Source organism: Antedon mediterranea, chromosome 3 (assembly GCF_964355755.1).
Source record: "Antedon mediterranea chromosome 3, ecAntMedi1.1, whole genome shotgun sequence".
Lineage (NCBI taxonomy): Eukaryota > Metazoa > Echinodermata > Crinoidea > Comatulida > Antedonidae > Antedon > Antedon mediterranea.
The window spans coordinates 14,056,885-14,078,788 of NC_092672.1; the positions used below are offsets into that span (position 1 = coordinate 14,056,885).

The 21,904-nt window shown below is 34.5% G+C and overlaps 2 protein-coding genes across 2 annotated transcripts; one reads left to right on the top strand and one right to left on the bottom strand.

The window, feature by feature from the left end:
• The first annotated feature begins 1,020 nt into the window (after positions 1–1,020).
• LOC140043633 (putative methyltransferase DDB_G0268948) lies at positions 1,021–10,819 on the top strand. Its single transcript, XM_072088150.1, has 6 exons — positions 1,021–1,353; positions 6,523–6,698; positions 8,320–8,533; positions 8,786–8,883; positions 9,762–9,896; positions 10,373–10,819. Exons 1-6 carry the CDS (start codon positions 1,249–1,251, stop codon positions 10,476–10,478), a joined length of 834 nt encoding a protein of 277 aa, XP_071944251.1. The 5' UTR covers positions 1,021–1,248; the 3' UTR covers positions 10,479–10,819.
• Positions 10,820–11,917: 1,098 nt separating this feature from the next.
• Positions 11,918–14,325, bottom strand: LOC140043634 (63 kDa sperm flagellar membrane protein-like). The gene is made up of 4 exons (XM_072088151.1): positions 14,166–14,325; positions 13,598–13,665; positions 12,558–12,692; positions 11,918–12,429 (listed from the first exon to the last, which is right to left on the bottom strand). The coding sequence occupies exons 1-4, from the start codon at positions 14,215–14,217 to the stop codon at positions 12,121–12,123; spliced, it is 564 nt and encodes a 187-aa protein (XP_071944252.1). The 5' UTR covers positions 14,218–14,325; the 3' UTR covers positions 11,918–12,120.
• Positions 14,326–21,904: the final 7,579 nt, after the last annotated feature.

Here is a 21,904-nt window from a genome sequence, read left to right on the forward strand (position 1 = left end):
TATCTCACTCCTACCATTGCATTTTATATATAGGCCTAATAAAGAAGAAACAAAAATTATTTTCCTCTATGTTATACACTCTTACACGTTTTTTCAATCCTTAACAATGTACGTATAATTTAACAGGATTCTTTATTTTATAACTCTTTTTATCTCTTTCAGGCAATAAACAAAAAGTTATATTTTTACTTTACCTAAATATTAATTTTATAAACGTTAATTTTATACCTTGCTAATTTATTACGGTCCATATCTGACCACATTTTTTTTTGCCCTTTCTTTATTTATTAAAAACTCACAATTGATTATACCTTCTAACTCAGCAGTAAAAATTAACCATGGAAATTTTTTAACAAGTCCAAGTCTATGTCTGACTTTACTTTTATAAACACACAAAGTTAAAATGGAAAATATTTCATATCAATCATATTTTCCAAGTACAATTTTCTCCCATGTAACTTCCTGAGTAATTTCAACCCGGATGCAGCCATATGTTTCATATTAGTAACATATAATGTTCTGAACAATTTGATACCGAAAAAAACTGTCTATGATTTTTTACTGAGATATGGCAATGCCTTAAAATATTGGCCAAAATGGTTAAAAATGCTATTTCCGGTAATATTTTTTACAAAGTTGTAACTGATTAGAGTAAAATGGAAAATGTTTATGTACAAAATATTTTCAACTCTCTATGACTAGAATAGTAGTTTCAGAGATATAGGTGTTGATTTTGTAATACTACTAGCCCTATATTCATAGGCCTTTAATTATGGGTAATTCACCGGCAGTTTTAATTTTAATTAAAACATTTTTGACAAGAAAATTACTTTAAAGTAATTATAAATACAGTATTAGTAAATATTTCACCAGCAGATTGTTTCTTCGTTTGTTTTATTTGTGTTATTTTTACGTAACCTTTTATAAGATTATACGTCGGTAGCGTACAAATACAATAAAAAAAGATTAAGTAAGGTTATGATGTCATTTGTAATTCAATACAGAGGGTGCACTCCGGAAATGAGCAGGGTACCTGGTATTTTAAAACAACGTCATCATTTGGCAAAGTGTACCGAGAACGACACATTTAAAACTTCTTGGGTTATAATATAAAGCCTCGTATATAATCTCTGTGGATCCGGATATCTTGTACGATTATAGCGACCATTGCATTGTTGTTGTGTTTGTTTGCAAGAATTGCGAATACCAGAATTACCACTACTCGAGCCTCTCTAAAAAGACAGTCACATGGCTACCCGCTTATTTGAAGGTGTCGAACATGCTTCTTTGTATGATAAGTATCGCCCTACATACCCACAACAACTAATCGACAGTATAACACAATTTATGAAGGTAAGTTCACCCGGATAGACATGCAATATAGCTCAGTCAACATTCTAGATACTGTGTATTAATGAAATCGGTTGTCGCGCTTGAATTGGCTGGGTTTTATTTCCGGTATTTTGTATTCCTTGTATGAAGCGCCGCCAGATACGTTTTTTATCGGTTGCGTATGATGTCGGTCAGGGTATTTATTTCGGTCGCGTTATTGTTCAACTTTTCTAGATTTTAAGCTTAATTCTATTTGATTGAACGGTTAGTTATTGCTACAGAATATCGTCTGGCATTGACTAAAATATAAATACAATATGGAATATCTAAGTATCCAGAAATTACACTATTATTAGTATACGAGGCCTACATTCGTTTTACCAGTCCTATTGAAATACTTTTTTCTCTTAGGATTCATGTCTAGATTAGAGTATAGAATCATGTAGTCAGTTTAATGGTACAATGAGATAAAGTATGATGATGCAACCGTCAAAAACGTAACAAAATGAAACAAGAAATATTTCTTACAAAAAACGCCGCTTGACTTTCAGACGTTAGTTTTAATTATTGTTCTTAATTCTTCATTAAAAATTATGCTTTTTTATTGATATTCTATTTAATAATTAAAGAAATAATTATTTAATATCAATTATTGGATTCAGTTTTCCTTCTGTAGGCTAATTGACTTAGCTCTGCTTATCAGTCGGCAATAAAAACAATCAACTTTTATTTCAGAACAAAGTCCGTGGCGCGCCTACTAATGTACACCAACCCCGAATATGCACAGACATTTAGTTTACAAATAGTAGTTTACAAACATAGTCAACAATTCTTCACCATATGGCGCAAACAAAATGTATTATAGAGGAAGTATTTCACCATTGTTCAATCGGCCTACGTTGACAGCCAAAACGAAAACATTGTGTATTTAGTCTATGCACTGTATACGATTTGGTCTTACAGACATGCTTTGGGGTTTTCGCATGCTCAGTCCGAGTTTAGTAGTAAACTACAGTATTAAGCTTTCGCGTAATACAGTTTAGGATCAAGCCATTGGGCCATAATAATAACAAGAAATATTTTTCATAAAAAACGCTGCTCAACATTTTAAAATTGATGATTGTTCTTTCTTTAGATATATTTATGATTAATTATTAAAAAGATGTTCTTTAATCGCAAAAATACATACAAATCAAAGATTCGCGTCAACCAATCAAAGGGCGAGAATCCAAAATCGTTCAACCGTGAGCCCTCATGAACTCTCTTTTCCCAGACGTTTATTGGGTCCAGCAGCTGGAATCTATAAATTATAGTCGAGTTTACAAAGTCGCAAAACTGTCGGCCTTAGATACTATAACTGCTGATGCTTGCTTTAGATTATGAATGAGTCGTCCTCATGGGACGTAGCTAACTAGAGCAGCAGTGAAAACTTAATACAAAAAACAAAAGGTTTTTGGCCAAATTATGCTAGATTTTTTTTGGAAAAAATCTAGCATAATTTGGCCAAAAACCTTTTGCTTAAAAAATGCTAGATCATGGGAATCAACCTTCTAAATTGTTTTTCAGAATTACCGTATGCCAGTTTATGCTAGATTTTCTAAAATTAGATTATTATTATGCCAGATCGGTCAAAATTATGCTAGACGGCATAACTATTATATGCTAGATTTGGCCACTACACGAACATTCAAAGGACAAGCTCAACAATCAAAGGACGTTTGCAAAAAATATTAACTAATTTTTAAAGTTTAAGGGCACTAGAGCGCCAATAAAAAGAGTTGATGAGACATTGGGTTATTGTATCAAATTATCTCCATTAATGTATGTAAAGTATAGTGGCAACAAAATAATTTAAACGTTTTCTTATATTTAAACAATTAAAATTTGACGATGTGACAAGTGTACATTGCGCGCGAATTATAAAGTTCGATTGATTGATTTTGCTATCCGGTAACTATAAGTTAGAAACATGTTCATTACGCTAGACGGTAGTTCGAAACACGTCAGATACGCCTCATGCATCAATATCCGTTGGAAATAAATGTGAGACACATTGATCATAAGTTTAGTAAAATTACATATCACAAATTCTAGTTCTTGCCTCTTGTACAAAAATAAAGTTTTTTGGACAAGTACCGTATAGGGTCATTCCATCTCAGTTCACCAAAAAAAAAATGGAATTTTAAACCCTAACCTCTTCCAATTTTGATGAAATTTGGTATATGGGTGATTCATAACAATTAAAGCCAAAATTTTAAATTTTAACTTTATCGGACCAACGGTTTTCGAGATATCGCAATTTCAATTTTCGGTTTTTACGCAAAAAAGGGCGCGACCGCCATGGTTTTAAAGAGCTGTATCTCGGGAACTATAGGTTCGATTTTAAAAACAAAGGTATTTTTTGTAAAGGGGAGACCATAAGGAACCTAAATATACTAATTGTGTGTGTTTTATGTTAATTTTAAGTTGAATAAAACTTTGACATATATTTTGACCTTGAAATTGACCCCGTGGAACACGCCCGATTTGTTGGCGACTATCACGAAAAATGTAGCCATACGTGTCAACTACAACACATAAAAAAATTGGAGGTTTTTTTTTGTTTGTTTCCATAAAATTACAATTTGAAGTTGACATACCTCTTCCTTTTAGTGTATTTTTGGTGTTGTTATACTTATACACAGTGTGAACACTACGGTAACTGTTAAGCCCGCTGTTAAGGTGTCTTATTGTTACGCTTTCTCATCAGGCCCACTAAACAGTAGATATATTTTGATATGAGAAATACTGGGTAAGTCACATACTTTTCAAATCAATTTTGACACATAGTTTAGTGTCCTTACTATGTTATTGTGCACATTAACATTTGCATAATAAGTGATTGCAGAGAACATACAACAGTTACAGTTACAAAACTACCAACCATGAAAATAGTTCATTATTTTTCACAGATGGATGTGGCGGCCAATACAAAAACAAATATAACTTTATTAACCTTTGCCACCACCAGGAAGATTTTGGTTTAGACGCCGAGTGGAATTTTTTCGCTACATCACATGGCAAGAGTGACTCTAGTGCATGTGATGGCATAGGTGGAACAGTTAAGAGGCTTGTCACTAAGAGAAGCTTACAGCGTTTGACTGAATGTCATATTCTCACATCTCTCAGTATGTTCGACTACTGTGTAATTTTTTATTTTTATTTTATGTCTTTAGGCAATGTGGCCAAGGATTACCAATAGTGAATTAATCACTGTCCTATCAGATAGGTGATAATCCCCCTGATACGTATTGTGTGAACCAGTTCACCGGGGTAACCCCCTACTCTTTTTCGAATAATGAACTGTGTTCTTTAAAGTACACACAGGTTATAACTGTGTACACTGGACCTACGGTTTATAGTCCTTATCCGAGAAGACTTGTTCCACCACCAGAACTAGGATCGAGTCGGCCTCGAACCCTTGCCGATGTTGTTGTTGGCTCATATGGACATTCCAGGCTTCAACTTTTTTCATGTGGGAATAGATGAGGTATCTACTGTGGAAAAAGAAATAAAGCCGAGATTCAACCTCGCCCAGACCATCAAGGGTACATTACAATATTATCGCTTTGTTCCCGTTTCTCTAGCACAGATGCAGGTAGTCTAGTACCCAGATAAACCCTCCGGATGTGGTAGTGATTCAAGAATCTTTCAGTGATGAAAATGAAATAGTTGCTGATACACAACCCACCATTATTAGACTTCAGAATTTTGTGTGCTGTAGTTATGATGGTGTCCCATGGATTGGTTTGGTTGTGGATGTCTCAGAAGAGTTTGGGGATTATCAAATTAAATTGCATCCTCATGGGCCAGCGAAAACCTTTTATTGGCCGTCCAAAGAAGACTGTTGTTGGATTCCTGAATCAAATGTACATTGTATTTAATAGCCTCTCCGTTTATAAAATCCTCTTCGACTAGGAATTACAGTATTTCCCAAAATGATCGCCACAACATTTCTAAATACTGTTTGAATTGGCCAGATGACAAGGAGTAAAGGCCAGACATAGACAATTGTAACATTATAATAATATTTAGTTTGTAAATACAATTATTTTTGGAATACATCAAATTGACATTGAAGTAATGCATGTACAGACACCAAAAAATACACTAAAAGGAAGAGGTATGTCAACTTCAAATTGTAATTTCATGGAAACAAAGAAAATAAAACCTCCAATTTTTTTATATGTTGTAGTTGACACGTTAGGGCTACATTTTTCGTGATAGTCACCAACAAATCGGGCGTGCTCCACGGGGTCAATTTCAAGGTCAAAATATATGTCAAAGTTTTATTCAACTTAAAATTAACATAAAAATTAGTATATTTAGGTTCCTTATGGTCTCCCCTTTACAAAAAATACCTTTGTTTTTAAAATCGAACCTATAGTTCCCGAAATACAGCTCTTTGAAACGTTGCGGACGCGCCCTTTTTTGCGTAAAAACCGAAAATTGAAATTGCGATATCTCGAAAACCGTTGGTCCGATAAAGTTAAAATTTGAAATTTTGGCTTTAATTGCTATGAATCACTCATATACCAAATTTCATCAAAATTGGAAGAGGTAGGGTTTAACTCATTGGGTGATCTGAGATGGAATGACCCCGTAGTTCTCGAGAAAATGCGATTTCAATTTACTTGTTACTTTACTTTTGGCCACTAAAAAGTGGTCCAGAATTGAGACCGTGGTCCGGATTACCTCTAATTTAATTTAATAGAGTGGTCCTTGACCACATATCTATCTGCATCATTTTGGTAAAGATCTTGCAATAAGTTTTTGAGTAATCCTGCTAACAAACAGACAAACAGACACACGCGATCGACTACATTATACTGTACCTCCTTGGCGGAGGTAAATAATGAATCATCTACGTTATAGTATTTTGAACAGACTTTTTGTTAACAGTTATTTAAAGCTATCGTATTATTTATCGGCTATTGTCAATAAACAGCATCTTACTATAATTATTCCGATTTCACTGCTATGGTATCATAACACAAACAGTGATGTTGATGATGATGATGTGAGATAAAGTGATGCGGTTGTCGCAAGAAAGGGAGTCTCTGTTCAAGACACTAGGTTATAAAAGGCGTCTTTAAAAAAGTGATCAGGTTGAAACCTGCGTAAATAAAAAAAAATTATTACATGTTTCAGGATAACTGTAAATTAAACGATGGTTTTGAATCAGCAGTGGATATAGGATGTGGTACAGGTCAGTTAACGAGAGATCTTGCATCATCTTTTAAAAACGTCATTGGAGTCGATGTTAGCGAAGCTCAGCTGCAATGTGCAAGACATTCAACAATGAATAAACATAATATTGTCTATAAGTAAGTGCAGTAACTGGGGTGTCTAGAAAACTCAGATCTAGAAAACTCAGATCTCAGATATATAATATGAGTTTTCTAGATCTAGAAAACTCAGATATCTGACTTTTCTAGATCTAGAAAACTCAGATATTTGACTTTTCTAGATCTAGAAAACTCAGATATTCCAGAATGGAACTAGAAAACTCAGATCATCATATGATTGGTTGGTAGGTCATTTGGATCATTCCATTATTAATCAGAAGGTAGGTCATTTGAAATACTAGAGTATTATTGAAACTGACTGTGTATTTTCTTACTAATATTGTAACATGTAGAAGCGGTCTACGGCTTAAATCATAAAGAAAATAGAGTGCACGTTACCGTTAATCTGAGTTTTCTAGATCTAGAAAACTCAGATATAATTATCTGAGATCTGAGTTTTCTAGATCTGAGTTTTCTAGACACCACAGTAACTGTTATATCCCAAGGTTGTGCAAGAACTGGCAATTAACGTCTTATGATATCATCACCTCTGTGATTCTTGCATTTCAGCTCGATTTCACTTGAGAATTTGTAACTATAGGACGTAAATACCGTATAGTAGGCCTTATGTCTCGCTTCTGGGAAAGCTGCTTGTTACAACCGCTAGTGTAGAAAACGCCAGCTAATGTCGAAACAATCTTTAGGCCTAATGTAGAACAATCCGCCGTTTTCGCTCTTCAGGCTCCTTGGTAATGTTATTATAATATTTTCTACATTATCTGCCCGCGATAGTAACTACAATAGCTGATGTTGACCTTTCTGCATTAGCTGGTGTTGATTTTTATTTACTACATTATAAGCTGTTGATGTTTTTATATTACCTGGAGGTATTAGCGGTGGATTGTTCTACATTAGCGGTTCTTTCGACATTAGTAGGCGTTTTCTACATTAGCGGTTATAACACTGCTCACTATTTTATCCGTCCGATCGTTCTGACGCCACATGATCTGTTGGCCACAAATTAACTAGGAGGCCTACAATGCACTTCTTACAGCATCTGCATACCTATTTTCTCTATACTTAATTCAGAATAAGAGAAGAGAAGAAATAAAATAGACCTAAATTAAAAATAATAATAATAATCATGTAATAATAAAAATGTGTCAAAGGTTATACAAATGATATGAAGGCAAACTAAAAAGAAAGTATGTTTTTATGTGAGTGTAAATAACGGAAATAGTCACTGACGAAAGTGTATAGTGAACACTAATATAATAAAATGACGAATTATTTAATAACAATGAATTAATGAGTAATAATGTACCTGAACAGTTACAAGACATGAATTTTGAAGAATAAAGTATTTGTATAGTATATTATAACTTAGGATTGTGAGAAAAAAAAAAGAATGCAATAGAACGTAACATTTTTTTAAATTTTAAATTTTTTATTAATGTTGCAAAAATGTAAAAAAAAAATGAGAAAATGAAAATGTATTAAGAAATTTATTTTAAACTAACGTATTAAAAACTGTACTAATTTAATCCTATTTATTGTATACTGTACATGTATAGTATATGGAAACAACAATATCCCTACTTAGAAAATGTATTTATTATGAATTTAAATAGATTTACATCTAAAAAAATTATTTTGTAAGATTTGGTGATGAACAGAACATTCCCGTCGATCCGTCATCAGTGGATTTGGTGACGTGTGCACAAGCTGTCCATTGGTTAGATTTCGATAAGTTCTGTGAGGAAGTTGACAGGATTTTGAAACCTAGTGGATGCTTAGCTGTTATCGGTTATTCACTTCCAAAAATTTATTATCAAGGAAAATTACACAGCGGATTAAATCGACTGTTTAACGAGGTATGTCATGAATTCAATGTAAAGTATATTGTTGTATATTAAATATGGTCTATTGTGTCCAGTACCACTGGCAAATGTAATACAGTGTAGGATAGAATATCACATGTGGCGCCCATACTAATTTAGGTTAGGCTTATGGCGTCCCATGTAATTTATGTGACTCTGTATAAGTATTACACATATAGCCTATATTGGACAAATGTATACCGGAGGATCGGCTTTTCATGCAGTATACTCATTTTTTCTATGTAGCTTTTCAGTGGACCACTTAAGCCATACATAGCGAAGCAAATCGACCTCCTTGATAATCGGTATCACGATTTAAAATTGCCATACAACATTAATAGAAGGTGAGCCAAACTTTATAATAACCGTTTAACGGCCTGTAGAGTTTGACAGTTCGTTTCTTCAAGAACTCATATCGTGTGGCAGGTGTGATGATCATTCAGCCAGCTATGAATGTTGTATCAGGTGGTGCTTGATTATTTTTTATACCTCCATGATTATAGCACATTTAATTAATACTATTTGAAATATTTTAATTGTATTTTTACGTACATTGAAAACCGTGGGGATCCAGTCAAGTCGCCTGTAGAGCAAGAGTCCGAGTAGCCCTATTCGACGTTCATTGGTTGTTTGATTGAAAATTGTTCTATTTCCACTTATATATTGTCACCTTGAAACGTTTTTCTTTTGCCATATGCCCTTTTAATGTAACATAATAGTTATTAACCTTAACCAAAAATTGGATCGAAAAAAATGTAAAGCAAAAAATAGTCAAATTTTCAGACAATTGGTTTTTTTGTTGGTTTGTGTTTTTTTTTAAACAATATTTCTTGTCTTTTTATTAGTGAAACCATTATTGTTCATTTGTTTTTCTACTGAAGTGAATAAGTAATTGATTAAAACTGCGAATGGCCTATTAAAAGTCTCATCTATTAATCTGCATTGTTCATGTTTTTGGGATATATATAATATACATCTTTGAATGAATACGTAATATACAATTTGGGATCAATGATATACTCTATTTAATAATTATGTAGGCCCTTAACTCTTCTACTATTTAACTATTTTGTTATACTATATTATTTATTTATTTTTGTTGGGTTTCATCTTGTTCATGTAACATTTGTTTTTCAAATCTATTGCTACTGCCGTATTATTTTTCAATATATTATTTTTATTGTATTTTCATCTTCTTATCGTTGTTTTCATTTTTTTAAAGGGATGATTCTTTGGTGATAAGAAAAGATACAACGGTAACAGGAATTATAAATTGTGCTTCGTCATATTCTCATTACCAACGTTACAAGAAAGATAACCCCGATAAAAAAGATCCACTGGAGGAATTAAAACTAAAGTAATCGTCATTGTTTTACTAAAAAATAAACAATATTCCACACGCCTTGCAACAAACCGTCAGGCACTTCGCTTTAAAAATGTTTAGCAGTGTAGTCAGTAGGACACCTACCGTAAATAAGAAAAACAACGAATACCAATATTTCTTTTAAAATAGTTCAATAGCCGATTTTATTTTTGGAATTACGGAGACCGCGTGGTGTAGAATATGCTCACCAATACTGTAACTATATACTTATGAGGCTTATCGTACTAGTAATATAGGGAACTTTTGATTTGCAACGATTAAGGTCGTCGTCTGAACCTTAGAACCATACATGAGTAGCGAGACACGTCCAAATATTCCTGCACATGCGAACAAATAACGTATTTTGGTCGTTGAAATCTAGTAATTACTTGACGTCTAGCTACCGCAAGTGTACTGTGATTAAATGTATGGCAGATATATTACGAACCATATTTTATTATTATTTTTAGAATGACTCTGGAAGTTGGTAAACAACTAGATTCAACAGACGAAATTGAAGTGACTACAGAAGATTCAATTTTTCTGTTACTGGCAGCCAAGAACTCCGAGAATTAGTTATTACATACAGTTATTATTAATATTATTAATGGTTTTGATTACTCAATATTAATTATCTTGAAGTATATACACTGTATAGTCGCTTTTTCTAAACTTTAATAATGTCAACGCTTTTCTGGAAGCCATCTGATTAATTTGCGCTTTCTTATAGGCCTAATTTGTATGAAAAGTATGAGACACTCGCGCACGATAACCTCTGGTAACTAGAGATTGCGTGCACAGTCATGGTCATTGTTGCTTTATATAGGAGATATTCGCTTTACAAACTTATTTTAAATTGTAAAAATGAATAAAATAATGTTATATTGGCAATTGAATTGTTAGTGTTATACTTCACTCTTTACTCTATTGACCATCGTCAACTCTATGTTGTCTTTCATTTTTAAAATTCCAATCAAATGACGTCATCAATAAAAACAATAAAATCATTGTATTTTCATGATATTATTGCTTTTACTAATCATGACGTCATTTAATTGGACGTGTGAAAATATCATTTTCATCAAAGGAAGCATGATTATTCTATAGTTCTAGAATGAAAGGTTTTTATATTTGTTATCGTCCTATTATATATATATTATATGTCCAAACCATTTACTTCATATAAGGAAATCAGTTATTTTATCTTAACCTAACTGATTTCCTTATATGAAGTAAATGGTTTGGAAATTTTGGGGATTTGTTGATGTTTTTTTTACAGTTTTACAATGATAGTTTTATTCTTGCACAAACATTTGAGGGCGGAATGGATGTGGTTGACAAAAACCTGCTCAATCCTGTCTGCTCTTCCAATTTCTTGTTGAAATAAATAAATTCATCATTTTATTGCTAATTAAAGGTAACCGTGTTAGCCTCTTCCAAACATCATCATCATTGTTATATAACAATTGTCATTATTTATCTATGTATGTTTCAAAGCTGAGGATTTGAACATTTTATTCTGTATTAACCAAAAACTATCATTTTATTACTGATTTTACGGATGTCGGGGTTTGGTCGGCCCGGCGCATACTAGAGCTTTCGGCTGAGCCAACTGGCACGAGTTACACACTTGGCTCACTAAAAAATTTGCCGCAAACTATGTTCGCGTTATATCGGACGCACACTAAACGCCTTCAGTACGCGATTTTCTGATTGGATAATTACTTACTACGCTATACAGCACGCGCTGAAATATCATAATAAATCAGAACATGTCATGCGCAGTGGAATTTTTTAGTGAGCAGGAAGGAAGCTCAAGTTCGGCGCACACTTGAGGAAAAAATGGCACGCGTGCCAAAAAATATTAAACACGATAGATATTTTCCTCAGCCTGGCCGATTCCTCACGAAATCCCCGGTGCACACTGTGATGAGGCAAGTGTTACTCGTGCCAGTTGGCTCAGCCGAAAGCTCTAGTGTGCGCCGGGCTTTAGCAAAACAATTGTATTATTGACAACAAGAACTTTTTTTATATCAATTCGGCTACTGTAGAATTTATTTTCAAATTAACTTCAAAACTATTTGTTAGGTTTAATGATCATCGAAATGTAATTAATAAATAAAATATAATTACGGTTCATTAATATTAATTACTTCTAACGCTAAAAGAATGTTTATTCGTAGGCCTACTTAAGTAACACAGTTAATTATTTTAACATTTAGAGAATACAGGGAATTACTGTAAATAGTAGGCTCATGATAAAAGCAGTGTGTTGAACGGCCCCGCTATCACCGTGAGATTGTGTTGGAGCTGCTTGGGTTGTTGGAGGATAGGGAACGTCGACAGATGAATCCCAATTGTTTGTTTCTGGCATAACGTACCAAGAGTATTTAAAATCAGCATTACAACCATCTGAATGAAAATGGCAACACATATGGCATTCTGTGTTTGCTTCCGGTTCATTTCCAAAACATGCCAGGCCTCCTGGAAGAAGAGTAGAGGCGTAGACCAGATCGTAGCAAAAATCCTGAAATTAAAACATGTTTAGAGTTAACGGTTTTGACACAGTAGAGCTGGAGCTGCGTTTAGTTTTGCAATTTTGTTTAGCAATTTGTATTTTAAAAAACAGCTTCGATTATGGTCGGTTTAACTTACGTATTCCATACATCCCTTCTGTATAACCCATCCATCATTATTAGCGTTCATCTTGAATCCTGAATGGCATGTTGGATTTGAGAGACTTGCGCTGCATTCTACCATCTCACCACCAGTAGCGTTGCTTCCAGACGGCTATTATGAAACAAAAAACCGTATCATAATAAAACCTAAATCATGGCTATAAAACTTTACATCGTTCAGTAATCGCATTTCATCTCATAAAAATGTGAATTTAGCCTACCTGTAATCGTACAATAATGGACATTTTTTAGTATTTTACATCTATTGACATTTATGCAAAAATTAAGTTCGGGTGTGAAGGAACTGAACAATTCTCCACAGAGGAGCTCTGTGACACCGTGACGCTTTGTATTTTTATAGATTGTTTGTTTAGATAAATAAATAAAAAGACCATTTTGATCAATTCAAATATCCCCCAATTAGGCCTATATTTCTCCCGCAATTTAACAAGTTTCGCGAATGCGTGTAAGGAAACATGTAATGATAGTCTTTAGGAGATTAACAACTTATGTATGCTATGTTAAAAGAGTATAAGATTCATTATTGACAAGTGTAATGTTTCCAAAGCACGATTTCATTTCGCCTTCAGTAAGTCTAAAGGCCAGCTCAGAAGCATCGCACGACGGGGCCCGACGAAACGTCTTGACTCGTCGGTGCTGTCTGAGTTGAATTAGCATCGGGAGTAGTTTTTAGGTCGTCGGAAGAACTTTAAGCATGTTTAATTTTCTCCCGACGAGACAAGACGGCTCATCGGGCCTCGTCGTATGACGCTGTCTGAGTTGGTCTTTACACACGTGCTTTTAAATTTTGGAACTTTCAGCTTCCCCACAGGCCTATTCATTCGCGTTGAGAATTATATTACGACATTGGTAGTGTGGTATACGATGCAATACAAAAAGGTACAAATAAAAAGAACAAACAAGTCTCTAGCCTAGCCTACTAGGCCTAGACATAAGCCTAGGCCTATTTTAATAGGTCTCAATAAATAATAAAATATCATCAAAAAGTGTTCTTACCACACCGTTACACTCATCGTTGTCATTTTCGTTATAGCATTCATAACACATCAGGGAACTTGCAGCTCCTAAATGAAATTTCAAAACCAAGCTGTTATTGTGTTCACTGTTACTGTTAGTGAATAGTGTTAGGCTTAGCCTAGCCTAGCTAGGGGCCTAGTATAGCCTAGTAGAGGCTAGGCCAGGCCTCTACCTATAGGCTAGGCCCTTATGTATGGCCTGGTGGTACGTCGGTGAGATGGTAAAAATATGTTCATGCCGCGAATTTTAAAACATCACGTGTTGCGCGCTACTAGGCCTAGAGGCTAGGCCTAGCTAGGCCTACTACGTCTAGCCTCCCCTCTAGCCAGTAGGCCTAGGCATAGCCTCTCTACTGGCTAGCCTAGGCCTATCGACTGTTTGTAGGTAGCCTAGGGCCTAACTATGCTAGGCGTAGCGCCTAAAATAAAGCCTAGGCCTAGCCTAGGGCCTAGCCTAAATAAAGAGCTAGGCTAGCTGAGCTTACCTAGGCTAGGCTGGCCCTACTAGCCTAGGCCTAGACTCTAGTATGCTAGGCCTACCTACTTACCGATAAATGTCATGAAACCTAAAGTTAATATGAAGAATTTAATATTTGCCATTTCGAGATTTGAACTTTGTTAGGCTCTTTCGTGTTGTTGGGGGGAGAAAAAAAGAGTAATAAATCGCGGGTGTAGTGTGTCGTCCAGTTTTCGAAAATCAGAATGTTGTTATTTTAAAAAAGAATGCGTCGTATGCGCGCGCGACGTAAACAACCAACGCGCGTTATTCCTTGGATCCAACCACCAATCAGTCACGCAGATTTTTATAGTAGCAAAGAACTTATAAGTTCTTTGATAGTAGCTTCTCCCCCCCCCCCCGGCCATATATTTCGCATTGTTTTGTTTTTTACATAATATAGTAATTTGTTGGGGTGTCACGAAAGCTCAGACCACGAAAGCTCAGACCCCCTAAGACCTAAGATCACGAAAGCTAAGACCCAACACCTAAGATTACAAATACTAAGATATACTACAGTTTAAAAACAATACTTGTTTATCCATACATAATTTTAAACACAGTAGGTTTCATTTATTACCATAAATATAATTTAATACTACCGCAAAACATAGATAAACTCACATTATTTTCGCCCGTTGAGTAAATGTATATTTTTTCTTTACAACAAACAAACTTGACGGGTTGTTTGTTGGTATATATTTACTCCATTGTGTTGCTTCAGAGGATGTTTTTCTTACGCACCTGCCTTTCTTGTATTTTGACTCCAAATTTGTTGACTAACTTTATCCTGAACACCACACTTTAAAATTAGGACTTATAAGTACTTTCAGAAGGAGAAACACATAATAACAAATAAATAAATCCTTTAAATTGATGATTTTACAGATGTGTTTCTTTGTATACTGTAATAATGACAATGTAACTCCTCGAGCTCGGCCCCCCATGCTCAATGTTTTTGTTTCTATGGAGCGCCAAAAGAGCAACAATAATAGTATAAGTATAAAAACAGAAAGAAAACGAAACAAAAAAACTTATCATGATTTTTAAATTAAAATTTATTTGCCAGTATTTATTTCTTCGTACTTGCATGATTATACTATTATCATTACAATTTTAATTTTACATTGTTCCATCCACACTGTAGATGGACTCCACAGAGTTTTCAGCCCTCTATATCATTTTTGCTCTTTTGACGTTCCATAGAAACAAAAACATTGAACATGGCCCATGGGGTAGGCCTACTGTCCTGTAGGCTAGTCATTTTGTGTGCGAGAAAAACGTCTGTAAAATCTTCAATTTAAAAATGTATTTGTTACTTTTTATGTGATTCTTTTTCATGAAAGTGCCAATTCTAAGGTGTGGTATTCAGAATAATTGTTGGGAGTTAAAATACAAGGCAGGTGCGAAAGATAAATATTTGTAATCTTAGGTGTTGGGTCTTAGCTTTCGTGATCTTAGGTCTTAGGGGGTCTGAGCTTTCGTGGTCTGAGCTTTCGTGACACCCTAATTTGTTGTCCTCACACACTACCAGCAAATAGGGGTTTTTTGTGCGAATAATTAGAAGAAATTGAGAAGAATTGAAACTTCAACAGCCAAAGTATCATAACTTTAATATTTTAATAACGATATAATTATTTGAAACAAAATATATATAAACAGCCTTTTTGTATCTTCATTGTTTAATAGATCTAAAAGTAAAGCAATTAAATGATAAAGGAAACTAAAGATAATTGAGGTTGTAGACGATACATATTACACCAGAATAATGTACTTAGGTTCAGCATTGATTACATTAAATGATGCAAATTAAGGAATGCTAACAAAATGTAATTTTAAATACAGCAATGACAAGGTTTATGAAAGATTGTATGAAAAAATATATATTAAATAGATGAGATAGTAGGCCTAATGGTTCAGTGACAATGTTAGGTGTAATTTATGCTCTTCTTTTTTGTTTAGGGACAGTTTGTGGAATGCCATTTTCCTGCAGGGAACCGTATTTAATTTAATTTTTACACTTTTTTATCTCAAAGTAAATCTGCAGTGGTAAAATCATAGAGAATGTACGTAGACACATTTTTCAATTTAAAACGTTGTCAAAATATATGGGCTATGGTCGATTTTGGGAGGAAAACTTCAGCCTTTTCTTTCTCTGGGTTTGGTTGATTCCAACAATACAAACATTATTCATTTGTGAGAAATGCTCACTTCTTTATTAATTAATTACGAAATTCCACAAATTATGCCTTCGTCATATCCTGATACATGCAAATTAACTAGAATATGCAAATCAACGTCAACAATTAAAAAGGTACCCATGCATAGGACCATGGATTAAAGAATAGAAGGAACTGCATCGACGGTGACATCAAACGTTTTTCCAACGTGCTTGCCTATACTAAAGCACTGCTGCCAATCAAACAAACACACTCATTGAACTCCGCCTCTCATATAGAACGCTGCGAATCAACCGTTACATTTTTTTATAACAAAACGTAGCCATGTAGAAATCGTATGCGCAGTCTGATTGTTCTATTGACTGCTTCGATGATTAATTGACAATATATTGCTGAACACTTTTTTAATTCCATCACAATCGGACTACGAAAAGTTTACTTTCTTACGACTGGTAATTTTAAGTAGTTGGTAATAATATTAATAAAATATGCAATTTTTATATTTGAATTAAACCCAAAAGGAACTACAATTTACAAACAAAATGTATTTAGGCCTAATCTTGTAATTACATTTATTAATAATTTTGTAATATTTCTTGCAGATCATAAAAGTTATATTAAATTCGTCGCATAAAGTTGTGTTCGTCGCCATAGCAGCTAGCACTCAAATATAAAATATTAATCATGCCACCAAGATAAGAGCGCGCGAAAGCATAGACAAAATGGTTAAAAGTTGTTGAGCATGTGCTGCAGTAAACAATATATTAGGCACACGACCGTTTCGTTGATAACGACGGTTAATTAAACTGTGTTTATTTTGTAACATGGCGGTCCGCGCTATGTCGGCTAGAGTCACTTGGAGCTTTGATCTCAAACTGATGCATATGCTAATTCATGCATATAAAAAATGACCAGAAATGCCGTATTTGACCTCTAACCCTATTTTCAAAGAATTTACATTTTTAGTGAGGGGGGGGGGGGGGTGGATGCTGTTTTTGGAAAAGTAAAAGTTTATTCTCCACTCAACCCAAACAAGTCCTGCAGCCGTTCCTCAGCAATTCCTGACCTGGATTCCATCTCCATGTGCACCTTGAGCTAGACTTGCCCCAAGTCTGTATTTTGTCTTTTTTTTTCTTTTTTTTTTTCGATTTTGTATTTTCAAATCAAGTAGTATACGTATGAAACGCCATATGTGCCAAAATATTTATCTTTTTACTAATATTAAGACAAAACTCCGTCTGGAACCCAAACTAACCTTGAGCGTGCTTTCACATCGAGCATGAATTTGGTTACATTCGGTTGTCAAACGAGGTCATTCATGCTCTCACTGCTGATTAGACGATTTGAAAGCAGCTTAAACCCATATTGAACGCCCTTACTTTCTTCACTCCAGGGCTGTCTTTACATTTAAGTCAAAACAGACTTCCAAATAAATGCACACTGCAATTAATGGTCTTTTAATTCAAATAAAAATGGCGAAATTGGATTTTTAATTGAATTTGGTTTATATTTGGAACATTCTGTACGGAAAGATCTTCTTGCATGGTTTTCTGTTTAACTGCAAGTCTTTATTGCTGTCGGACGTGTGGTAATTGAGAAGAGTTTGTGTTACATTTTATATTTCTAATGGCAATACGATGTAATGTGTATTGGTTATTGTGATGACACAAACGAAAGAGAATGTTAAGTTAAGTGGCAGCTGTATCACAGCTAATGAAACTATACTAAAGTTTAAGCTGGAAACAGAAATTACTGGAATAACGTCAACTGTCTACTGAATTTGTTTGCCAATCTTCGCCAGACCTGTGCTGCTCGTTTGTTGGATGCGATTCATGTACGTTTTAAACTGAGCGTAATATTATTATTATTATCCTTTGATAAATAGGCCTAACCTTTGACTACTAAGAAAGTAGTAGAACTAAAACTGCATAATTGACCATTTTGTATGCATCTGATGGTCAGCGGACGTCCCACTTTTGCGCAGACTGGACCTAACTTGGTTGGTCATGGGTCGGGTTAAAATTTTATTTATTTTATATTACAAAAAAATTATTGCTATTATGCTTTCCGCCTCCTCCATTTGACAAAGGAGGAGACTTTGATAAAAAGGACCACTGGGTAAAATGGACTTTGCTTGTTGGAATGAGTTTGAACATGTATGAAGGCATCAATTTACGATTTAAAAGTCATGTTTGGAATTCATAAGATGGTTTAGGTCTGGGGTAACCGAAGCTGGAGGAACAATGACACAGTCCTGCTGACTGTACTGACGCGGGAGGACAAATTTTCAATGAAAGTATTGGACAAGTTACAACATAGAAAACTAAACCTTATAATAGAAAACCATACACAGCTTGCATCTACGAATTTGTTTTTTTTTTCAATATAGGATTGTTTGTTATAATAATATATAAAATAACATTCTAATTTACATATTAGTGCTTGCAATTGTTTGTTTTTTATTATTTTTTAGTTTAGGCATATACTCTAGTCTCTCCTATATCAAAATTAAGATTTTATGAACAATTAAATTTAGAAATTGTATTCTTCAATTTATTCAACCATCGTTAGAAAATACAAGCTACAATTTTACGGTCATGATGGAAATACCACAATGCCCCAATTATTAATTACTATAATATTATACGAATAGACACGACATAATTATTAAAGTACTCCTGTTTGGATTGAAATGGCCATCACACTTGCATTTCCAACGGGAAAATCTAAAAGACAAACAAAAGTATGAATGAAACACCTTAAGAACTTGTTATAAGAAGGGCTGGTTTGACTACTACACTGAACGATTACTAGAATGGATATCCTGCAGTGTATAAGGCCTTACTGTTTTGCCAATTCGTGGCGCCGCTGTTATTGGAGTAGAGAAATCGAGGAGCTGGACCATAACTCCTATCCCATAGGCAAGCTTCGTGTGACGTCACAGCCACCCATCCAGCGTCATTGGGACATCCACCATGGTTCCTGCTGATATACCACATACGACATCTTCCATTTCCACCACAATTACTATAAAACAAAACGGATGGCTAAACCAATGATTAAACATTTACAGAGTTTGTGAAATTATCTTCTAAAATCACTGCTCTCAAGGATGATGAATTTAATAGAAATTTAATAGTAATAATTAATTTCCTATAGGCCTACAGCAGTTATTTTATTCATTAATTATTACTGGAAAATCTATGTACATCTCCTACAAAAATAGAGGCTTACCCAGCACCAGGATTAACTCCAAAGTGATTGAAGGACGATGTTAGCATATCTGGGTACGGCGTCTGTATAATACGGTCTTTATCAAACCAGTTATTCTTGTTGGTACCAATACCATTAAATATCAAAGTCATAACTTCTATACCTTCTTCATAGAAAGCAAATTTAACCTGAAGACGATAGGAGAGACCAAGAAACTTATTCAATTACTGTATGTTGCATATACTCAAAATAAGATGCATTTGTTTTTATATTAGACCTATACTACCTTTCTTATATATATATCCAATGCCCCCCAATTCTCTACCAACGTACTCTTGTAAGGAGCCGTGAAGTTATCATTGACTTCCGCTGCCTCGGGTACGTCAGCATTCGAGCTGTCTGTACCTTCCCATAATACCACCAAGTTTTGAGCTTCTACCCCTGCGTTAGCCCTGAAAATAACCTTAAACTCTGAAATTAAAATTCGGCCATATTGTAAGTTATTTCGATACATCGGCGATATCCAGACTTGCATACCACGCGGCGTATTAACGCAATACGTTGATCCCCAATCCACATAAATTGGCCATTTTCAGTAAATGTAGCCCTAACAAAATTTGTAGTACCAGTAGTAATACGGTAAAGTAAATAATTAAGTTCCATGCGTTCGAAGAAAATAAAGTAAAACGGATTAGGCCTAATAATAAGATCACCAACCTGAAAACTTAGTTTCAGCTATTTTTTTTTCGATGTCGACAAGTTGAAGAGAAATTTCGTCTAGTTTGGCGTTGATCTTCTCGTCGCATGTTTCTCCATCATATCCGTAATTACCTCCTGAATACACGTTGACAGTAGGCCCATTGCAGTTGAGTCCAACAGGCCAAAAATGGTAATGATTGCTAATTTTTAACCAAAAAATGATGTTTTACCCCAAAAATAAGTAGTTAACAATAGAAATTTAATATTTTTTTGACATGGACATACCCAGTGGGTCGTACACTCCATGATTCAATCACTTTTATGTTGGTTCGGTGGGGTTTGCTATGTTTTTTTGGAGGTTTGCAGGGATTTGCGGGGGTTTAGCAATACTCTGTTTTTTCCCGCCAAATTGGATGCTATATTATTGGATTCTGGCATGATGATGTCATCGTATCGACTTGATTCATCAACTACTATGAGAAGTAGTTATTAAAGTAAGCCTCTACTAATTTTAATCATTAAAACACAACTGCATGTAACAAACACCGTTAATTGATTTTCCCTATCCCCTATATATAGGTATTTGTGTGTGTTAATAGGAATTTGTGTGTGTTATATAGGCCAAAATTTAAAAGTGCCATAAAATATTTTCCCCAAGACCCTGGGATGGGGATTTTTTTTCTGACATTCTATATGGTATACTCTATTAGAAAAACCCAAAAAAAAAAAATTTTCCTATACTTTTTTCCCGCAAATGTGTATATTAATTGTTCTGCACCCAGGCTATAGGCCTACTGCAGTCGAGTCCAACAACGAGACTCGTCGCACAATAATAGAAAGCAATAGTAATTCTTAGCGTGAGTTTCATTTCGTGATAGCTCTTTGAAACAGATGTAACCTGTGTTTACTTTAGTTTATGTAGGTTTTCATGAGCCACGCAATATGTAAATTACAGAAATAGTTCCATAAACGGCCCGGATGTGAAATTCTTTTACTAAACGTCTAAGGCAGAACTCATGAATAAGTAATGGTATTCGTGAGCTTACTGGTCAGATGGTTTAAAACGCTTCACAGTGGGCAAAAGAGCATGTCAAATGGCATATAATGTTGAAAACAAACACTGTGGGGTTTTTTCCATGGATTTTAAGCGGTGAAAACAAAATGTTTTCAATCATAGAGTGATGTAGAGTAGTGTAGGCCCGAGTGTAGGCCAATCTTTTAAGAACATTTTACAGTAATGTTGTTCTCATACGATCCTCCGTTGAAAATAAGAAGATAATGCATGTTGATCTCGGCAGTGGGGGAGGATTGAGTGTTTTTGAGTTTATAAAATAAAGTTACGAGTTCAACCAAATTTGTTTATTCGTACTACTGTTTTATTATTTTGATATGAGTTGGGGATGGGTTACTATTTTCAGGTGCCTAATATTGAAGATTAGTAATAATAACCCACTACTCTAATAGTTACCCCCCTTCTAATAGTAACCCACCACTTAAAAACAATCAAAGAATAATAACCCAGGGTTACTACTGACAATAGAAGATTTACGGTACGACATGCCCAGTGCATTGTTTGTCATCGATCCGTTTCGTAAAAAAGCGTATTGTTTATGAATATCTACTGAAGGATGCTGGTAAAAAAAAAAACCTTTTGTCAAATTTCTAAAATTCATCCTTGACCTCTGACCTCAATTTTAAT